Raw genomic sequence first — 22675 nt, 5'->3', positions numbered from 1 at the left:
ACAGGAATGCTAGACCCCGCTAAACGATGTCACCATGGCATTTCCAATCAGCAAGACAGCATGTAATAGTGCACTGAGGAAACCAACCATGACCTATCCAACTTTCTTTTCTGCTCTGTGTTTTAGTTTTACTCCTATGCCCTTTAAAAGCTTATAAAAAGCCTTCTGTTGTTGTTCGTGTACAGAAGTATTGGGCTTTATTGGGGCATTTCAAAATATAGTTTGTTTTTGTTTATCCTGTTCTTCATCCTCCTGCCACTCATGTGCATTTGTGCGTGCGTGCGTGCGTGTGTGTGTGTGTGTGTGTGTGTGTGTGTGTGTGTGTGTGTGGACAGCCTCGGATGTCATCAGGAAGCTGTTTACTACTTTGAAACAGGAACAGGATCTCATTGACCTGGGCCTCGTCAATGAGGGTGGACTGGCTGACTACCAAGGCCCAGAGATCTTCTTGCCTCTGCCTCCCCAGTGCTGGGATTACACAAACGGGCCACTATGCCTGGTGTTTTGATATAGGTCTGGATAGTGTCAGTGAAGAGACAGACACGGCTTTCATACCACCATCCTCAGGAGCAGGAGGAGTTCCTGTAATAAAAGATTTATTTCTTTATTTTTGGTTACCTGTATGTGTATGTCTGTGAGTGTATGTGCCATGTGAGTGGAGGTGCCTACAGAGGCCAGAGAGGTACTGGATCTCCTGGAACTGGAGTTATAGGTAGTTACCAGCTGCCTGTTTTGGATCCAGAGGTTCCAGAAAGAGCAGCAAATGATCTGAACTGCTCAGCCACTTCTCCAGCCCCTGCCCCTAATCTTTTAGGGACCTTGAATAAGGCCAAACTAGGAATTGTGGCTTTGACACAGAAAATAATTTCAAGCCAGGTCTGTTTTGGGGGGGAAGCTTTATCAAAGATATCAAGAAAGGCTCAAGCAAGAGAGTTATGGAGAACCAGAGCGCTCAAAAGAAGGGCATGCCCAAGCGTGGTTGTGTGCTTCCCAAGGGAACATGGAGGAGTGTGGCATACCCAAGCATCCTACCGGTTCCTCAAAGGGGAGTGGCAGAGAGTAGTAGCAGCAATAGCCACAGTCTTGGCATGTTACTAGCTCTTGAGTTAGATCTCAAAAGGTTGCTAAGAAACATTTTTTTTTAATTTGTATCTCTTTCCTTTGGTCAGTGAAATTCTAAGGGTGAAATTATAAGGATTTCACAAGGAGCACACATCCTTTCCCTAGAAACAGAATTTCTGGTGTGATTCCTAGAACATTTTAGGTTTGTAGCTGGGGAAGGCCTGCAGCCAGACTTTCTAGTGAGTGGCTCCTCTCCTGTCTCGTTTCTCCAAGGCTTTCCCTGTCTTTCTACTCTGCCTCATGACAATACAGCTCAGGACCTTATGCTTCCAACATGAGCATGGCACTGGCTAAGTGATCCCTGTCCTCCTGGCCTTGGCCACAATCTTCCATTATCTTAACCTTGTCTTTTTCTACTCTTTATTTGTTATGGTTTTGAAGGAGGGTCTCACTGAGCTCAAGCTGGCCCCCCGACTTGCTACTAGAGTACGTGGATGACTCGCCCACCTCTGCCTCACAGGCATTGGAATGGAACTTACACGCTTATACACCACGATGGCTGGATTTCTCAGTGTGTTCCTGAATTCTGTTTGCAGGTACTTTGTTGAGAAATGCTGCATCTATGTTCATCAAGGAAATTGGCATATAGGTGTTTTCCTTTCTCTTGTGTCTTTATCTGGAATGTTTGGTAGAGCTCCTTCCCATACTAGTTTGTGGATCAACTTGAGAGGTGTTGGAGTCTTCCGTATGAGTTTAGAAGAGGGCTAGGAAGATGGCTCAAGAGGAAAGAGTACTTGTTGCAAAAGTAAGAAGATTTAAGCTGGGCAGTGGTGGCACACACCACTTTTAGCTCTAACCCTTCCTTGTAGGTCTGCCTGGCCTGTAGCCCAGAGCTCTAAGTGGATTGTGCTCTAGCTGTCATCTGACCTCAGGCATTTCTTAATCTCCTCCCTGATTTCCTCAATGACTCCCTGTGTTGTGCTTGTGCAGTCTCTGCTGTCTCCTCGTGTGTATGTAGTTTCTGAAGTTTCTTTTCCTTTCTTTTCTTTCTCTCTTTGTGTGTGTGTGTGTGTGTGTGTGTGTGTGTGTGTGTGTGTGTGTGTGTTTGTTTTTGTTTTTGAGACAGGGTTTCTTCTCTGTGGCTTGGAGGCTGTCCTGGAACTAGCTCTTGTAGATCAGGCTGGTCTCGAACTCAGAGATCCACCTGCCTCTGCCTCCTGGGTGCTGGGATTAACGGTGTGTGCCATCACTGCCTGGCATGCTTGTGTTTTCTAATCAAACGCCACTGTGGTCTGATCCAAAGAATCCTTTGAAAAATTTGCATTTGTTGAGGCCTGCTGTGTAGCAGGCAATTTTAGAGCAAGTCCCACGTGCTGCTGAGAGCAATGTGTACTCCCTACCTGTTGGCTGGAATATTTGGCTGATATAGGTTAAATCTGGTTGAGTGGAGTGATGTTTCCTGGGTGAGTTTTTGTTTGGAAGACTTCTCTAAAAATGACACTGGAGTATTGAAGTCTCCCACTACTGTGTCAAACATCTGTGACTTCTTATGCCTGTTGATGTTTGCCTTTACACAAATTTACAATTGTTACAGCTTCTCCATGAATTGTTCCTGCTATTAGTATATAGTGTCCCTTTTCATCTCCTCTGACTAGCTTTGGTCTGAAGTTTGCCTTATGAAATACAAGAATTACTGTGCCAAGCTAGACACAGTTGTGGCACACATCTTTAATCCCAGCACCTGGGAAGCAGAGGCAAGCAGATCTCTGAGTTCGAGGCCAGCCTGGTCTACAGAGCTAGTTCCAGGATAGCCATGGCTACACAGAGAAACCCTATCTCAAAAAAATAAATAAATACAAAATAATTGTGTCAACAAGTTTTATGACCTTCCTCACATGCTAGATTGAGTTCTACTTTTTGACTCTTTTTTTAAATCTTTTCCATTATATTAATGCATATATTAATTCTATGCGTCTGTATGTATCTGTCTGTCTGTGTACCTGTCTGTGTGTGTCTGTGTCTGTGTGCCTGTCTGTCTGTGTGTGTCTATCGGTCTGTGTGTCTCTGTGTGTGTGCACTGGAACGGTGCCTCTGTGGAGGTCAGAAGGCTATCTGTGAGAGTCACCACCTCCTACCATCTGGGTCTCGGGATCAAAACTCAAATTGTCAGGTCTGTCAGCCAGCACCTGTGACTCACTGAGCCTCTCACCAGCTCCACGCTCAGTATTTGCTAGCTAGGTGAGTTTCTTGGAGACATCAGGTAACTGGATCTTGCTTTTCACTTCAGCCACTTAGCATGCATCCTTTCGGGAGAGTTGAGGTCATTCGAATTTAAAAATCTTTATTGAGTCAGGCAGTGGTGGTGCACACCTTTAGTCCCAGCACTCAGGAGGCAGAGGCAGGTGGACTTCTGTGAGTTTAAGGCCAGCCTGGTCCACAGAGCGAGTTGCAGGTCAGGCTCCATAGCTACACAGAGAAGCCCTATCTTGAAATAAAATAAAAAAAGAATCTTTGTTGAGAGGGGTTTGTTGCTTCCTGCCCTCATGTTAGTTGATTAGATGGCTATCACTGGTGTCTGTCTCCCCCTCCTCCTACGTGGGCTATATAAACTAACTCTTCCATCGCACAAAACAAAGCAAAACAAAAACCCTCTATGGAGTAGGTTCTGCCTTTGCCTTCATTTTACAGATAGGGACTATGAGAAACAGAGAGGAACCCAAGTGGGGTCATGTACTTGTAGAGAATGGAGCAGGATTTGAATTCTTAGCAGCAGAACTCGAGACCAATAGAAGCTACTTCCAGTTTCTGTGAGACAGCGTTTGTGGGAGGAGCCCCAGAGCCAAGGAGTCAGCCCTGCGTTTCTGTGTCCTTCAGTTACGTGCAGCTTCGGTGTTTGTGCAACTTTGTTACATCTCTTGCCACCTAGTTCCTTCCCCTCGGATGTCAGCCTTCCTTTCCCCAGCTTCATTAATATATTAAAGCCCCCAGTCAGAATGTAAGTCACCGTGACACAGACAAAGAAGCTAAGAATATGAAAAAGGAGCTGGGTGTTGGCGGCACACGCCTTTAATCCCAGCACTTGGGAGGCAGAGGCAGGCAGATCTCTGTGAGTTTGAGGATGGCCTGCTCTACAGAGTGAGTTCCAGGACAGGCTCCAAAGCCACAGAGAAAGCCCGTCTGGAAAAAAAAAAAAAAACAAAAAACCAAAAAAAACAAAACTAAAAAGGTCCTGTTCCCATGATAGCAGTCACTCTACCTTAGCACTGTGTCCTGGAAAAGTGCCTCGGGGTCCCGTTTCTCTATTCAGGAAGTCTGCAATTCTTTATTAGAAGGTCTTACAAAATGATAAGAGAAAGGTGCAGTGCAAACACCCACAGAAAAATGTGCAATACAAGGGGGAAAAAATCCTTAAATTTCAAACCAAGCGCAGGTGGCTCTGTCAGATCTCTAAGGTCAGATCAGCCTTGTGACCATGCAAACTGAGAAGACAGCGCTAGAGAGGGCAGGGACACCACTGCTGGCAGAGGGTGTGTGACCCAGCTCACCCTTTGTGGTGCTTTGAGGGAGCTGTTCCCCACACCCTTGGGTGTTTATGCAGTACATATTTCCCCTTTCCGAGCCATCTCTCAGCCACCTTTTACAGCTGTTAACGGCTGTCTTCTCAGATCTCCACTTTGAATAAAGCATGACCGAAAGATGCAATTCGTAGGACTGGGAAGATGGCTCGATGGTTAAGAGCATTGTCTGCTCTTCTACAGGACCTGGGTTCTATTCCCAGCACCTACTTGGTGGCTCACAAACATCTGTAACTCTAGTTCCAGGAGACCCAGCGCCTTCTTCTGGTTTCTGGGGGCACTGCGTGATCATGGTACACAGACAACATACATGTGGGCAAAACACGCAGGCAACATTAAAACAAAATAAAAAGATTCGATTCCTGTCTGTGTCGCTGGCCTCTGTGATGACACACAGGTGTTGTGGTCACCAAAGGGGTCTGTGTAAGAGCTTGCCTCTCGCCTCAGTATTTACTGAGTGTCTGATATATGTCAGGCCCTGTTCAAAGCAGTGTGAGTATGGCAGAAAATGACAAAGACGGGCCAATGCTCGCACAGCCTAAGTTTTCTGTGTCAGGAAAATGAAAGAAGAGACAAGTCTGTAAAAATCTATGGTACATCGGTTATAATAAATGTAAAGATGAAAGAAGTATGAGTGGGGTTATAGCATGCTAGGGAAAGAAGGCAGAGTTGTTATCTCACATGTGAGGCAAGAGAGTGTCTCATTAGCAAAGACGTCAGGCAAATAAGGAAGATGGCATTGCTTGCGATGGGGACATTAGAAGCAGCCCAGTCATACTAGTGACTAGTACTGAATTTTATCCGGTGATGCTAGGCAGCCCATGAGGAGTATCAGCTAAGACTGGCGGTGCATTTTGGAAGTATCCGTTTGGCTGGAACAACTGGCCTCAGGTGAGAAAGCCCCATTCCTGCCTCCCCCAACCCCACCCATGTGGAGAAACCTCCAAACGTTCAGTTCTTTAGACACAGCCCAAGACCCCACCCAAAAGCTTACCATAGCACAAACACACCTTGGGACACGCCATCACCCTGCACCCCTATAGGCTACTTAAAGCATCCCCTTTGGAATGGCCATGTGAATTCTCTCCTGCTCCCATTTCCAAGAGTCACCCAGGAAGCGCTTTGCTCAGGCCTTTTACTCTTTAATTCAGCTCAATTTGACTTACTGTGTCTGTGGAGAAACCTACTACTGGGGGTACAAAAATACCTGTGAGTGTCCTCTGGAAGAAGTAGGTGTTGCGAAATGCTTCTTTACACTGTGTGAAGATGCGTCTCTGTGATTGGTTTAATAAAGAGCTGAAAGGTTAACAGCTAGGCAGGAAAAGATTAGGCAGGACTTCTGGGGACAGAGAGGACTTGGAAAGGAAGGCAGCATCACCAACGGGATACAAAAGGAGCAAGACAGGGAGAGGTAAGACCCATTAGCCATGTGACAGTGCCTACATTAATACAAACATTGATTTCAGTTATAAGAGCTAGTTAGAAACAAGCCTAAGCTAAGAATGGGTTTCATAACTAATAAAAGTCTCTGTGTCATTATTTGGGAGCTGGAGGTACAGAGAAAGCCAGCCACATTTGGCGCGCAAAGGGCCACACATGCCACATATCCAAACAAAGGGCCTAAGGAAGCAAAGGAAAGTTCTGGAGGGGGAGCTGGATGTGACTTTCTGGTCCTACAGTCTCTCAGGTGGGATGGGGCTACGCATACAGGGGCACTGCTACCAGGCCACGCCTGCAGGTTGGAGCCAGCACCAGCTCCATGAGCCAGCACCATGGGCTGAGCTAAGCTGTGTGGCAACTGGCATGGCAGTTTAATATTTGTCTCAGAGAATGCTGCAGGTGCTCAGTAAATGCGAATTCAAAACAGATTCGAAAACAAAAAAACTCTAAACAGGTTACAGTGGGTTTAAAAAGTGTGCAGAGTCTTGAAAATGAAATGGACATAGACAATCATAGAAAAAATAGTTTATAAATAATAAGATAAAGTCCTTAAAGGGAGAACAAAATAATAGAAAAGGGGTTAGCCATTTAAGATGGAAAATACAGAGTCTGGATCATATATGGTGTCTTGTTCACGTTAAATTTTTTGATTGCTGGTGAGTGAATGATGACATGGGATTGTAAAAGGAACTGCTAAATTAAACCAGTCTAAGTACTTTAGGAAAGCCTTAATTTTTAAAGTAGAATTTAAAAAATATATTGCGTTGGGGGAAGAGGTTATGCTTTTGTATCCATAGGAAACAATAGGCTGTGGATTTGTTCAAGACTATAGAGAATCAGGTTTAATTGGGGGGAGACCTCCTGAAAATTTTGACTGCAGATATAAAAAAAATAAAGCTAGAAAAACTACAAGACAGGCGATGTGTATTTTACCTGCTCAATCATAAAACAACAACAAAAAAATCATCTTTGGCTGGCTTGTGTACAACACACAGTCCATACTTCTGTTAATGTAGATATGTCTGTTACCTTTGAAATGTATGTGTATTCAGAGCAAGGCAACCAGATGTTGTAGAATATTAGTTAAACTTATGTGTTACATTTGTTTATGCTGGGGAATGTTTGTCTAATGATGCAAAAATATGTTGCATTCTTTTATGTTGACTTTGTTTATCTTTGTAATGCTGTGTTACTTTGCCTGTCTAAACACCTGATTGTTCTAATAAAATGGCTATTAGCTGAATGACCAATAGCTAAGCAGGAGCGAGAATAGGCAGGACTGGCTACACAACCAGCTACGAAGGAAGAAGGGGGAAAAAGGTATATGGAATAGAGAAAGGTAAAAGCCCAGAGGCAAAAGGTAGATGGGATAATTTAAGTTGAGAAAAGCCGGCTAGAAACAAGCCAAGCTAAGGCATGCATTCATAAGTGAGAGTAAGTCTCCATGTGTGTATTTACTTGGGAGCTGGGTGGTGGATCCCTAAAAGAGCAAAGAGTAGAAAATTAAAATTAAAAAATTTAAAAAAAAACATTCAGGCGTTGGTGGCACATGCCCTTAATCCCAGCACTCAGGAGGCAGAGACAGGCAGATCTCTGTGAGTTTGAGGCCAGCCTGGTATACAGAACTAGTTCCAAGACAGGTTCCAAAACACCATGTCTCAAAAAATAAACAAACAAACAAATAAAAAATTAAAAAACTAACTACAACCAGACACCAATAAAAATGGACAGTCCAGTGATCCAGTCTTTCACGGTGCCTCAGAGTCCTGAATCCAAAACTGCTTCAAGACTGCTTACTGAGATAATCCAGCCTCATAGACTGTTCTAGCCAGGACCACAGGAAGCCTTGTGCTTTCCCATTGTACAGAGACTGGACAGCTAGCTCCCCCAGGGCTTGTCCATTATCCTAATTTTCTCAGGATCTTCCAAAGATGCCATTGCTCCCAGAAAATAAGAAGCAATCTAGAGAACATGACACCCACAGTCCCAAGACGTTGGTTGGTTGGTTGGGTTTTGGTCATTTGGTGGGTTATGGATGTTTGTCATTGTTTAGGGAGCATGTGGTTACAAATTGTTATTGGTAAGGCAGAGGCAGATGGATCTCTGTGAGTTTGAGGCCAGCTAGGACAGGGTCCATAGCTACAGAGAAACCCTGTCTCAAAAAATTGTTATCAGTAACAGTCAGAAAAACAAAAAGAAAACCAAAAAAAAAAAAAAAAAAAAAAAAAAAAGAGATTTGACGCAAGGATCGTTTTTTGAAGAGAAAAAGGGGAATATAATATAGAAATGATGGGATAAAATGGCCTCCCATTTTATCTACTTTTTTTGTTCAAAAGTCTACTTTTGAACAACCACTCATTTCAAATATTTTATATTGGTATGGATTTGTGTATATTGATAAAATTTAAGGTTATTTTTGTTATACTATGTATAATTTTTACTCTTGTTTGAGGTATTGTGCCTTACGACTCATTTAAAAATATAACGCTTTAGTCCTTGAATCTAATCTCCTTTTTTTGTTTTCTTTTTGTTTGAGTCATCTATAACTATCAAACTTATAGTCATGTTTTCAAGGTCAAACAGACATATATTTTAGGTAGGTGATCTTCAAACACTTCAAAGACCTACAGAATATGGCATTTAAAATGTTTGGTAACATAAGGCTTTTCATAATAGTGAGACATGTCTGATTCTGATAGCAACAGTGTACTTCAAAAAATGATGATGGGCATCAAAGAACCTCCATATGGAGTTTACTTTCTTTGTGGTAAAAGCTAGCAATTTTGGCAAAGGCCTGCCCTTTCCTTGACTGCCGACAGTATGTTGTGCGAACTGGACAAGCAGGACATAAAAGAAAGCAACTTCTGAACTTTGCCAAGACTGGATAAGACAGTCCTTCAAAAATTCCTGCTTCACAGAAAGTTCTGTCAGATGTTCTAGGCCTGTAGGCTGAAGATGGGTGCCCTGATGTTACAGAGGAACCTTGTGTGACTGTCCAGGCAGCCAGCTGTTTCTGTCATTTCTCATAGTTTTGGAAGTTGTTTGCTATGCATTTCCTGTTTACTCAGGTAATATTATATCCCTCTCAGGTCTTTGATGGTGTTGAAGACTAGATGGTTATAGTTAGTTTTCCTTAGTTATGATAGAAAGTAATTAGGCACAAAAGTTTGGATTCTTCAAGAGAGGATAGATAGTGGAATATTTTCTTTGAATGTACCAAATACAAATAGAATACCTGCTAATTGTTATTACTGTTTATAGTTTTAGTATGTTAGAGTTAAAAACCTTTCCTTTTCATTTAGACAAAAAGGGGGGAATGTTGCAGAATGTTCCTTTACACTATTGGTTTAAAAAAAAAAAAAAAAAGAGCTGAATGGACAATAGCTAGGCAGGAAGAGGGTTAGGTGGGACCTCTAGGGACAGAGAGGTCTTGGGGAAGAAAACGGGGTTACTACCAGGCTGGACACAGAAGAAGCAGGACAGGCAGAAGAAGAGGTAAAAACCTCAAGTCACATGGTAGTACATAGGTTAATAGAAATGGGTTAGTTTAAGTTCTAAAAGCTAGTTAGAAAAGAGCCTAAGCTAAGCTGAGCTTTCATAATTAATAAGCCATCTCTGTGTCATTATTTGGGAGCTGGCAGTACAGAGAAAGTGTGCTGCAAGTGTGGAGACAGACTGGAGACGACAAGGGTTGACCTTGTAAATCTAGCAAGCAGCACTGCCTGGAGCCAGCTGTGGTGGCTCACAACTCTAACGCCAAGCAATTGGAAGGGTGAGGCAGGAGGATTGCTATGACTTTGAGGCCAGTCTGGACTACATCATGTCTGAGAAGCCAGCCTGTGCCACAGAGTGGGACCTGGTATCCAAACAAACAAAAACTGATTCTAACGAGAAGTGGCAAGACAGATTTGAATGCTAACTTTGGAAGCAGACTCACTCAACTGAAGTGTTTTTTAGGGATGAGTAGAGTGAGGCTTCCTGCCTAAGCTAGGCCAGTAGACAGCTAAAGGGGAGCGCCATCACCAGGCCTTGCAACACAATGTTATATGTTCCTACGTATATGGCTTGTAATCGCTTTATTTATTATTGTATGTGCATAAGTGTTTGCCTGCATGCATGGCTGTGCACCACATTTGCGCATGTGGAGCCCACAGAGATAAGAAGAGGGTATCAGATCCTGGAATTACAGACAATTGTGAGCTGTCTGTGTGTGTGTGTGTGTGTGTGTGTGTGTGTGTGTGTGTGCGCGCGTGCGCGCGCGCGCGTGCTGGAACTCAAACCTGGCTGCTCTAGTGCTCTTACCCACTGAGTCATCCGTAGCCCATATTGTGACTTCTGAGGGCAACAGCTGCTTGGTGTTGCGTGGCTTCTTTAAATAGCACAAAAAGGAAAGCTGTGTGGAGCGTTTCTTTGCTGGCCTGAGTGCCTTTGCCTCCCCAGCCCCACTCTTCTGCAGTCACACTCACCCACTCCTCCCAGCGGGATATCTTCTCTGCCATCTCCATGGCCTCCTTGTGCTCACGCTCTGCTGTCTCAGCAGCCTCCTTGGCCAGGCGTTCCTCCGCAGCCTTCTTTTCCACTCGACCTTTTCTTCATCTGTTAGGCCATAATTGCGAGGCTCCCCAATCTCTTTGATGAGCTGTTTGATAGCAAGTCTGTTCTGGGCATCTTCGAGTTTTCCTACATCTTTAAATGCCAGAAGAGAGGAGATCTACACACAGGTTCATGTGTCTGTGACTAGAAAAGACACTATACAGACGTGTGTGAGAAATGGTCACATCAAAGCTGCATTTTCCAGTTGGTGAGATTCAGAGTTTCATTTCTCAAGGGCAATCACAATGGAGTGTGAGAGTCAGGGGTGGGAGGATTTGGACTTGGCTCTTACAGTTCTCCTTCTGTTGCAACAAGATCCCACTAAATGGCCTTAAATAGACTGCAATTCACTATGCAGACAGCTACTAGGCCTCTGTCCTGTGTGCTGGGGTTACAAGCACCCAACACGTGAGCCCTGCCTGAGTTCTGGAAATCATCATTGATCTGAGTGGATGGGTGAGGGAATAGACTATACTATAGTGTGAATTTGTTTTTACTTTTGTCTGTGCTCGTGGTATATTGTGTGGGCACATGTATGTTGTAGGTGCACAAATATATGTGTGCACACGTGTGTGGAAGCCTGAGGCTGATCTGAGGAGCATTCCTTAATTGCTCTCTGACTTATTAATCGAGGCGTGGTCTTTCAATTTAACCCAGAGCCTGTTGATAAGAGTCAGTCTAGCTAGCCTGCTTGCTTAGGTTATCTCCACTCATTCCACAGCTGGGATTAAGGGTGGGCCACCATGCCCACCCACTGTTTATCATAAGGATCTTTTCTCTTTGTTTTTATATTTATTTTCTTAATTATGTATGTGGGATGGGGGGATGTGTGCATGTGAATGCAAGTGCCTGCAAAGGGCAGAAGAAGGTGTTGGATTACAGTGTAGCTACCACAGCTGGCTTCCCATGCTTCCTTCATTTAAACTATCCATTTCATTTGATGATGATGAAGGCCAGACTCCAGGATGTCTGCCTAATGTTAATGTGGGGCCAGAGGACCCACATGTGCTTCCCATGACCTCAGACCCTGTCTACAGAGAATGATGGTAGTGAGTACATTTGGGTACTGTGTCTTCCAGATTTATTTTATTTTTATTTATTTGGTTTCTTTCAACTGCATTTCTCTGTGTAGCCCTGGCTGTCCTGGAACCCGCTCAGTAAACCAGGCTGGCCTCAAACTCATCGAGACCGGCCGGCCTCTGCCTACCGAGTGCTGGGATTAAGGGTGTGTGTCATCGCTGCCTGGCTTGGTTTTGAGACAGAGTCTGGATATATAACCCTGGTTGGCTTTGAACTTGTGGTATGGATGCTAAGAACTAAGCCCTTAAAGGGCTGAGAGTATAGCTCAATGATGAAGCCTAGCAGGCCAGAGGCCCTGGGTTTGATTCTCAATACAAAGAAAACTGCAAAAACCATGGAAAGACCAAAGAGCAAAAACGTTTTATCTGCTACCTCTTTACTTCCTGACCTCTGACATTTAATTGTCCAGATGTGTCCCTTGCTGCATGCACACTACACTGTACTCCTCCCTGAATCTCAGGGGTAATGACAACCTTCATGTCACTCACTAAGTGCTGGAGAATGTTTTGAAAGGGCTCTATTTTGGGAGACCATGCTTGCTTGTGGGGAACAGCTGTAGGCGCCTAACAAAGCTAGAGTGGCAGAGTTACCCTTCGAGGAGTGTGGGATGGGAACAGAGTCCAGCCCAGCTCTGAGTGCAACTCCCAGTGGAACTTGAAAACTCCAGGGCCCTAGTAGGGTGGCCAGAGAACTAGAAAAGCATGCTGGTCTGAAAAGGTTGAAGCTCCAAAGAGAGAATGGATCTGGGAAATACTGGGAGAGAATTACATCCAGAAAGAGAGAGAGAGAGAGAGAGAGAGAGAGAGAGAGAGAGCTCCCTTCATACCAATGTGTATTGGGTGGATTTCAATTTCGTCAAAGTAGTTGAAGACGGTCTCATCATCAGTATTAATGTCCCGGTAGTTGCTCAGAGACCGGAGGAATCGGTCCTGGCTGTAGTGAGTCCCCGCCACGATGCTCTCCGGGAGGTTCATTACTCGCTCCTTCAGAAAGTCATCAGAGGCATCCAGACCACACACAAATTCTGGGGAGAGGGAGAAACTCTGAGGTCAGCATGGCACAGTAGAGATGGATGGCCACAGCTAACTAACATCATCAGCTGGGACCTGGAGTTGCTGCAAAAGGCCTGACACGTTGTTTTTCTTGTACCTTTCTTAGAGGAGAAATGCATGGAGCCCTCACAACTCCAGCGACTAGATGCTCAGTTGGGAGTTTGCACGGTCTGTTTTCTTTCCTCTCCTCCTTTCCTCCCACCTCTCTTGCTGTAGAAGCAGCAGATACTGTTAAGTAGAAAGTCTCTACTAACCCTGTGACAATCACATCTCTAGGCTTTCACCCCTGGCATGCTGAAGCAATGACTTCCCCACAGGACAGGGGGGGTTCAGTGAGGTTTTTGTTGTTGTTTTTCTAGATTTTTGTTTGTATTTCTTTGTTAGTTTTCAACATTTATCTTTGATTTTTAGTTATGTGTGTGCCCGTGTGTATGTAGGACATCTGTGCGTGGTGACCAAAGAGGCCAGAGGAGGGCACTGGATCCCCTGGAGCTGGAGTGAGCAACCCAAAGTGGGTACTAGCAACCCAGGACGGGTCCTGGGTTAGAGGTCTGCTGCTGGGATAAACACCACGGCCAAGGCAACCTATGGAAGGAAGGGTTTATTGGGGCTTATGGTTCCACAGGGATGAGAGTCCATCACTAACTCCCATGGGGAAGTGGCAAACATGGCGGCTGGAGTGGCAAGCAGGAAGCAGAGAGAGGAGGGAGAGGAAGAGCAGACTGGGAATGACACGAGACTTTGAAAATTATTGTTGCGACTATTATTGTTATTATTATCTCATATATTACATCCCAACTACAGTTTCCCCTCCCTCCCCTCCCCCACCTCCCCTTTCTCCCAGATTCTTAAGCCTGACTCCAGTGACATACTTTCTCCAAAAGAGCCACGCCTCCTAAGCCTCCCCAAATAGTGCCACCAACTTGGGTCCAAGTAAGTGTTCAGATACAGGAGTCTATGGGACATTCTCATTTAAACTGCTACCAGTTCTTAGCTGCTGAGCTATCCCTCCAGCCCCCAGTGAGGTTTTAACATGCTCAGGGCTTGACACATTTTGAATTGAATTTTATCCAGTTGCCTTGGTGACAGCAATTTGCAAAATGAACCCCTTAGAAGTGTTTCCCAATCCTAAACCAGGCAGCCCTGTTTTGTTGTTGTAGTTTCTGTTTGGTTTTTTGAACTAGCTCTGTAGACCAGGCTGGCCTAGAACTCACAGAAATCTGATGGCTTCTGCCTCCGGAGGGCTGGGATTAAAGGCATGTGCCACCAAAGCCCGGCTCTTTTTTCTAGCAACTAATTTCATTCTTTTTCTAAAGTGTATGTCTCTACATGGAGAAGAAATTGGGAGAAAACCCATCTTTTAGGCATTTCTTGTTTCTGCCACTGGTCTCAGAGACCACAGTACTCATCCCTGAGCAAGACAGAGATGACTCAGTAGTTAAGAATACTTGTGCAAGGTATGGTAGCTAACACCTTTAATCCCAGTGCTTGGGAGGTGGATGCAGGAGGATCTCTGTGAGTTCAAAGCCAGCCTGGTCTCTAAGTTCCATGACAACCAGGACTACATAGACTGTACATGCTATAGAGAGACCCTGTCTCAAGAAACAAATAGAGCACTTGCTGCCCTTCCAGAGGATCATGGTTTCAGTTCCAGAATTTGGTTCCTAGCACCTATACAGAGCAGCTCAGAACTCCATCTATCTCTAGCTCCCAGGGATCCACACTGCTGGGCCCCTAAACGCATATGCACATAGTCCCCACACCACACACACATACATACTAAAAAGAAAGCACATCTTTAAAAAATTAAATCTTCCTGGGTGGTGGTACCACATGCTTTTAACTCCAGCGCTTGGAAGGTAGAGGCAGGCAGATCTCTGTGGGTTCAAGACCATCCTAGTCTACAAAGCAAGTTCCAGGACAGCCAGGGCTGTCATACATAGAAACTCTGTTTTCAAAAACAAAAATAAATAAATAAGTAAAAATAAAATGTTGTATGGCATAAAGAGATTGAATGACATTCCCTAAAGGTGTCTTTGGAGAGGCTGAAGAGACAGCTCTGTGGGCAAAGTGCTGGCTGACAAGCTGAGGACCTGAGTTTAATCCCCAGCACCCACGAAAAAAGCCGGGTTTGGGATCACCCACTAGGAAGCACCAGGGAGGTGGACACAGGACAACCCCTGGGATCACTGGTCAGACAGCCTAGCTGAAGTGACAAGTGCCAGGTTTGGTGAGAGACCCTGTGTCACAAAACAAGGTGGATATCTCCTGAGAAATACCACCTAATGTTGACCTCTACTCTCACATGCATGTAAGTATATGTGTATACTTACGACATTAAGAAAGTATTTTCAACTCACCAGGTGTAATTAATCTATCAAAGGGAAACATTTTGCCTCTGATTTCTTCTTCTTCCTCTTCATCTTCCTCTAGTAAGACAAAAATATATATAGTTATGCTTTTTAACATATTACTGGGGGGGGGAGGTCACAGTAAAAGTCCAAATACTGTTTTGTTTCATCTTTTAATGGTGTGCTGCTTGGAGCAAATACAGTTTTTTAATTGGGAAAACATTTTCGGCTTTTTGAGGTTGGATTTGAGTTCACAGCAAGTCTCCTGCCTCAGCCTCTCATGACGTAGCCCAGGCTAGCCTTAATCTTGCAAACTTCCTGCTTCTCCCTCCCCAGTACTGAGATGAAAGGTATATACATGCAGACCAGGCTTCAGATGTCATATTATGTTGGGATGTATGTATACATATGTGCCACTATGTGTACATGTATGTGGAAGGCTGAGGTCAGGTGTGTCCTTCAATCACTCCTTACCTTATTTGGGGGACAGGATCTCTCATGGAATGTGGTGCTCACTGGTTTGGCTAGACTGGCTGGTCATCAGGCTCCAGGGGTCTGCACACCCCCAGTGGTAGGGTTATAGACACAAGCCAGGATGCCCAGCTGGGTGTTGGGCATTCACCTAGGTCCTCCTGCTTATGCGGCATGGCAAACACTTTAGGACTGAGCTGTCTCCCCAGTGGCATATTTTAACTAGCAATCATGAATGGAAACCAGCCATACACAGAATACCAAGCTCAGAAGTAGTCTCATAACCCAAATACCTATTGACAGACAAACCAATAAAAAAACAAAATGGTATATTTAGACAATGAAATACTATTCTGACTTGAAGAAGAAGAAGGAGAAGGAGAAGGAGAAGGAGAAGGAGAAGGAGAAGGAGAAGGAGAAGAAGAAGAAGAAGAAGAAGAAGAAGAAGAAGAAGAAGAAGAAGAAGAAGGCTGGCAAGGCTGGAGAGATGGCTCAGTGGTTAAGAGCTGTGGCTGCTCTTCCAGAGGACTCAGGTTCAATTCCCAGCACCCACTTGGCAGCTCACAGCTGTCTGAAACTCCAGTTCCAAGGGATCTGACATCCTCACACCAATGCACATAAAATAAAATTAAGTAACTGAAGAAGAAGAGAAGAAAAAGAAGAAGAAGGCCGGGTGGTGGTGGCGCTCGCCTTTAATCCCAGCACTCAGGAGGCAGAGGCAGACAGATAGGTGAGTTCGAGACCAGCTACAAGAGCTAGGTTCCAGCTAGGCCTACACAGAGAAAGCCTGTCTCAAACCCCCCCCCCCCAAAAAAAAAGAAAGAAAGAAAGAAAAGAAAAGGAAAGAAAAAAAGAAAAAAGGTTGGCACTGTGAACAAACCTGAGGACACTGTGCCAAATGAAATGAGTCAGTCACAGCAGCAGAACAAGGAGGGTCCTGAAACACTAAAATTCGCAGAATGAAACTGTGGCATGGTGGTTTCTTGGGCCTGGGGGGTAAAAGGAAAGGGGCAATTTCTAACCACTAGGTGGGAAGTTTAAGTCAAGCAAGATGCAATCCTAGTACCTGGGAGGTGGAGGCTGGGGGAGAGGGGGGGTGTCGGATGTTCAAGATTATCCTCTGCTACACTGAGTTTAAGGCCAGTCTGGGTTACATGAAAAAAAAAAAAAAAAAAAAAAAAAAAAAAAAAAACAAAGGTCAGGAGGTGGTGGTGGTGCCTTTAATCCCAGCACTCGGGTTGCGGAAGCAGGCAGGGAATCTCTGTGAGTTCAAGGCCAGCCTGGTCTGAAGGGGAATGTCCTTTGCATATATGTTTCTCATATTGGTTGATGAATAAAATACTGATTGGCCAGTAGAGAGGCAGGAAGATAATCGAGGCTAGGAGACTAGGAGAATGCTGGGGAAAGGAAGGCAGAGAGAGATGCAAAGAGAATAACAGGTCCAGACCCTTCTCTGGTAAGATAAGGCCATGTACAAATACATAGATTAGTAATTATGAGTTAATAACCAAGAGAGAGCTAGACAATAAGAAGCCCTGGCCATTGGTCAAGTTTAATAATTAATATGTCTCTGTGTGCTTATTTGGGACAGAAACCTCCATCTTCACTGGTGTACAGAGATACCCTGTCTTGAAAAACCAAAAAAAAAAAAAAAAAAAAAAAACAAACAAAAAACCCTCACAGATTCAAGGAAACAAAATACTAAGTTTCCAACTTCTGAGAGTATAAACACGCAGAACAGAGAGAGCATCCATACTCACGATTGAACAGATCTTTTGCTTGATCATAGGTCTTTGGGAATCCATCCAAAATGTAGCCTTGGTTCCTACAAGGCATAGATTTGAGCTTTTCTTTCACAAACCGAATTACATATTGATCTTCTAGGCGACCTGATTTTTAAAAAAAATAAACACACGTGTGTTACTGTGACACAACCTACACAAGGGTGATGCTCTAAACTCATCCGGGAACTGTTGTATAGGCAAGAATGGTGTTGAAGACCCAGTTGTGTTTTTATTTTAAGCATGACATGTGTTAGTGCATATTTGAAGTAGCAGTGAACCGGTCTACAAGAAAGAGCAGGTGTAGGCAATACCAGCCACTCGTGGGAAACTTGTGGGAAGGCTGAGTGAGTGGACTAGCATCACATCCTGTAGCATCAAGTCCTGACTGCTTAAGAATTTCCTCTGAATTTACTTTATAATGCATGTGCCTCTGTGTGTGTGTGAGTGTGTGTCAAATGTGTGCAAGTGTCCTTTGAAGTGTTATGTTCCCTCCCTGGAGTGAGCTGGAGTTAAACAGATGGTTGTAAGCTGCCCAGTGTGCTGGGAACCTCTTCAAGGGCAGCATGTACTTTAAAATGCTGAGCCGTCTCTCCAGTCCCCTTCTTCCTATTATTATTATTCTCAAGGTGAGAGGACAATTTGTGGCAATGGGCTCTCTCCTGCTACCTCATGGGTCCTAGAGGAGCTTGAACTTAGGTCCCTTTATCCCCTGAGCTGTCCCACTGCCCCTCAGTTCTGTTTTCAAATTACACCTTAATACATAGTAATAAATATTTGTGTTGAGTGAGACAGTATTCAAGTGTGTTGCTATTCGGGGGATGGTGGTGCATGCCTTTAGTCCCAGCACTCGGGAAGCAGAGGCAGGTGAGGCCAGCCTGGTCTACAGAGCTAGTTCCAGAACAGCCAGGGCCACACAGAGAAACCCTGTCCTGAAAAACTAAAAGGAGGAGGAGGAGCGGAGGAGGAGGAGGGCGGAGGAGGAGGTCAGGCATATGTTTAATACAGGCCTTGGGTTCTGCCACACCCACACCCTCACTGTACCCTTCCCCAAGAAAAGTAGGTGCTAAATAAATATTTGCTGGATCTGAACAGCAAACTCAAGCTGACTTTCACAGGCTTTCGAAAGGGGCCAGAGCCGGAGCTTACACACTCAGCACCCGCCCGGCATAATGTGAGCAAGGGCCTGGACTCAGTCCCAGAACCCTGAATAATGATTAATAAAACTAGCATTTAAAGAAAAATGAGTCTGCAGCAGAAAGTGCTCACCCCAACCCCCACACCCTCTTCTCCAGGTCACACTTCTGACCTATGTCCTCTGGTCAGTTACTTCTTCAGCCCCCAACCCGGAGTTCCTGGAAATTGCTAGGTAGGAAAGAAAGACTGAGGGGGGAGAAGTCTGCTCTACAGTGGGCTTGGTGGCTTAAATGACAGCGTGCTGCTGCGACTCCTCCACAGCCCTATCACTGCACAGCTGTGGTGGCATGCAGGCACAGCCTGTCCGTACGCGTATGCGGCTTCATGAGGACAGTGTAAGTCTGGCAAGCCCCCAAAGACTTTCCCAGGGCTCATAATGTACCTTCAGTTTATCAAGAGTCTATGATGGAAAACAAACAGTTTGAGGCTACTTGCTACTGTTAGGTTCCCACACCCAGGACAAACTGACTGAGGTGCCTATTCAATATATCATCAAATCAGACCTGGCTGCTAGGTTTCCCCAGCATCCCTCATTCCTTACCAGTTACAGAGTTGGCTGGCATACCCCGTTCCCTACCCTGAACTCTCCAGCCCAGGGGCTGGGCCGCTTCCCCTCTCCCCTGCCCCTCCTTCCATTTTGGATTACACAGATACTAGGTCCTTCCATCTACCCTTTACTCTCCTGGTCTGGCCCTCCCCTCCCCCATCTCCTCACATGGCCAGGCTCACAGTCATGTTCACTCTGGACTTTTCCAGATGTCCCTGCCTCTGGCTATGTCCTCCCTTTTATCTACAATAAACCTCCTCCACCATACCTAGGAGCAATCATGTCCTCCTTTTTTTTTTTTTTTTTTTTTTTTTGCAGGGGGTGGGGTGGGGGCGGTTGCAGTTTGAGACAGGGTTTCTTTGTGTAGCTCTGTCTGTCCAGGAACTCGATCTGTAGACCAGGCTGGCCTGGATCTCATAGAGATTCACCTGTCTCTGCCTTCTGAGTGCTGGCATTACAGGCATGGGCCACCATCACCCAGCTTTGCCTGGTTTGTTTTAAACACTGACATTTGCCATTACCTTCTACTGAGTCAGAAGAAGGGTGTGTCCAGTGAGAATGGGGTTCCTGTAGCAGCTTTTGATCATTGTGGAATAACAGAGGCATGGCCAGTGCAGTGGTTTAAATGAGGAATGTCCCCCACAGGCGTGGATGTTTGAACCCTTGGTCCCCCCAGTCGGTGGTGCTGTTTGGGAGGTTGTGCAACCTTTTGGAGGTTCAGCCTTGCTAGAAGGTATACATGACTCGAGTAGCTTTGAGCGTTTATAGCCTCTCTCCACTTCCTGCTCTCACCTCTACTTCCTGCTCGGAGTTGACGATATAAGTAAGCCCTCCCCTTTCTGCTTGCTGCCATGCCTCACCGCCGTGATGGGCTCTTAAGCCTCTGGAACCTTAAATCCAAGTAAATTATACATTGCCTTGGTCGTGGTATATCAACACAACAACAGAAAAGTGAAATAGTGATGTACACTAAGGGATTGCCTAAGAGTCTTTGTCTAGATAGCCGTGATCTCCCTAGAGATAACCTATGACCTTTGGCCAATGCTGAACTCTAAGACAGGGGACTGCCCCTTTATGTTTATTTGTTCAAGGGTAAAAGTTAACTGTGCTATTGTGTGTAATAATCCAGGCAAACCTGGCTCCGCCCCTTGGGAAATTGACAGTGTCTGTCACCCCTCTGTGCATGGCAGGCACCCTGGCTCTGTAAGCAGGTGCAAAGGTCTCTCTCTTTAAGAGATAAGCTCCGCCCCTCCTGCTCATTGCTGCACCATTTCTCTGAGGAGTCAGACAGACCTCTCTCTCTCTCTCTCTCTCTCTCTCTCCCTCTCTCTGTCTCTTCTTTCTCCCCCCTCTCTCTCCCTGTCCTTCCCCAATAAAAAAACTTCCTTCCCACGTAAGTTCTGCCTGATGGCGTGTTTGTGTGTGTCATCATCCCCGCCATGGGATCTTCCACAGTCCCACCTCACTCTGTGTTCCTAACACTGTGTACATTTGAGGGTCACAGAGCCGTGCATGGGAGGCATGCAGAAAATAGGCTGGTTACCATAGAGGAGAAGATGAATACGGCTCTCATCTGTTATCTGTGACAAGAGCAGCCAAAATCGGCTTAACAAAAAATTTCAAATAGAACATTTAACTTTAATCGTCATGTTGTACTTGCCTTTCTACATATCTGTCATTTTGTATTTTAAAACAAAACCAAAAATAACATTTATTTTGGAGGTTGGAGAGATGCTCATCACTTAAGAGTACTGGCTGCTCTTCCAGAGAACCCCGGTTTCTGGTTCCAAGCACCCACAGAGCAATGCACAACCACCTGTAACTCGAGTGTGTGTGTGTGTGTGTGTTTAACCTAAAGAAACACTTATTTTTGTTTTATATGTATGGATATTTTGTTTTGTTTTTCAAGACTGGGTTTCTCTGTGGCTTTGGAGGCTATCCTGGAACTAGCTCTTGTAGACCAGGCTGGCCTTGAACTCACAGAGATCTGGCATGGGTATGCTTGGTGCCGGTGGAGGTCAGAAGAAGAAGTCAGATCTCCTGGAGCCAGAGTTATGGATGGTTTTGAGCCACCATGTGGGACTCACTCACCAGGCTGACCTCAAACTCACAAAGATCTGCCTGCCCCTGCCTCTTGAGACAGGGTCTTTCACTGACCCTGGAGGTCCCTGATTTGGGTAGCTGGCTGGCCAGTCAGCTCTAAGGACGCACATGTCACCAGCTCCCCAGTGCTGGGCTACAGATGTGTGGCAGGTCCTCATGTTTTTGCAGCAGGCAGTTGTGCCAACTGATCCATCCCTCCAGCCTCCCACCCCCTCCTCCTTTTGTTGTTACAGACAGGGTCCCTTTATTTATCCCAGGCTGGCCTGGAACTCAGATTCTCCTTCCTCAGCCTCCCCAGCGCTAGGATTACAGGTGTGAGCCACCGCATCTACTTTCCACTATGTTAGGAATGTCCATCATAGCTGGGCCTGTCTACTTTAAAATGAATGAGCGAAACCCAACTGGACACAGCTGTTAAATTACTACCCTGGGTTTCTTCGGTTTAGTTTCCAGTCTGTCTTTTCAATGTTAGTAATAATTAAAATGTTACTATTAACCCCACATTCATAATTACTACAATGGGTTTAAAAGTAGATGCCAACGCTGGGCATTGGTGGCGCATGCCTTTAGTCCCAGCACTCAGGAGGCAGAGGCAGGTGAAAATCTCTGTGTGTTCGAGGCCAGCCTGGTCTACAGAGCGAGTTACAGGACAGGCTCCAAAACAATACAGAGAAACTCTGTCTTGAAAAAAAAAAAAAAAGTAGATGCTAGCTGCTATATTCCATTGTCCTGTGCACAGGGAAGATGTGAAATGGACAAAAGTGTGAACATTTGTCCCTTTTTAGTTTAGAAATCTCAGATAAATCCCAACAGCCTGACTCAGCTCTCTTGAGTGAAGCAAGTGAGCACAAAGAATCAATCCACGGCAGCTACGGCAGCTGGCGGTGGTGGCAGAGCTCACCTTCCATCCCAGCACTCGGGAGGCAGAGACGGGCGGATCCGTGTGGTCGAGGATAGTCTGGTCTACAGAATAAGTTTCAGGATAGCCAGGGCTACGTAGAGAAACCTGGTCTTGAAAAACAAAACAACAACAGAAGAATCCATATTGAAGGCATGCTGGCTGACCCGCAGGCGTGGTGAGAGATATTCCCAGGGGCCTCGCGGTACCTCCCTGTGGGCTGTGGAACCTGTGCTGCTGGAGACATTGGAACTGGGAGAGGTCATGTGAGGGAAGACAGAGCTCGTGTTCTGGACACCTGTCCCTGGCAGAGGGTTCAAAGGTCTTGTTTTGTTCAAAGGCACTAAAGGTTCATGTTCTCGGTTCAAGTAAACACAGGCAAGAGAATTTTTGGTTTTGTTTTGTTTTGACAAGCTTGATGTCCTTGTTTCCTTTCTGTTCCTGTGATGAAATATACAAGCAAAAGCGACTTGGGGGGGGTGGCTTATTGGGGCTCACTGTTCCGGGTTTATGGCCCATCACTCC

General features: G+C 45.3%; 1 protein-coding gene across 1 annotated transcript in view; it reads right to left on the bottom strand.

Annotated features, from left to right (window-relative positions):
• The window catches only part of LOC127227951 (adenylate kinase 7-like), a 65221-nt gene that overhangs the window by 1578 nt on the left and 40968 nt on the right, over positions 1–22675 (bottom strand). The window contains 5 exon segments of the mRNA XM_051192334.1: positions 10544–10656; positions 10659–10763; positions 12577–12774; positions 15163–15231; positions 17385–17513. Coding sequence (XP_051048291.1) covers positions 10544–10656; positions 10659–10763; positions 12577–12774; positions 15163–15231; positions 17385–17513 — 614 coding nt within the window.

This window comes from Phodopus roborovskii, unplaced genomic scaffold (assembly GCF_943737965.1).
Source record: "Phodopus roborovskii unplaced genomic scaffold, PHOROB, whole genome shotgun sequence".
Lineage (NCBI taxonomy): Eukaryota > Metazoa > Chordata > Mammalia > Rodentia > Cricetidae > Phodopus > Phodopus roborovskii.
The sequence above is the reverse complement of the archived record's forward strand: the minus strand, read 5'-3'. Positions and strand labels throughout refer to the sequence as shown.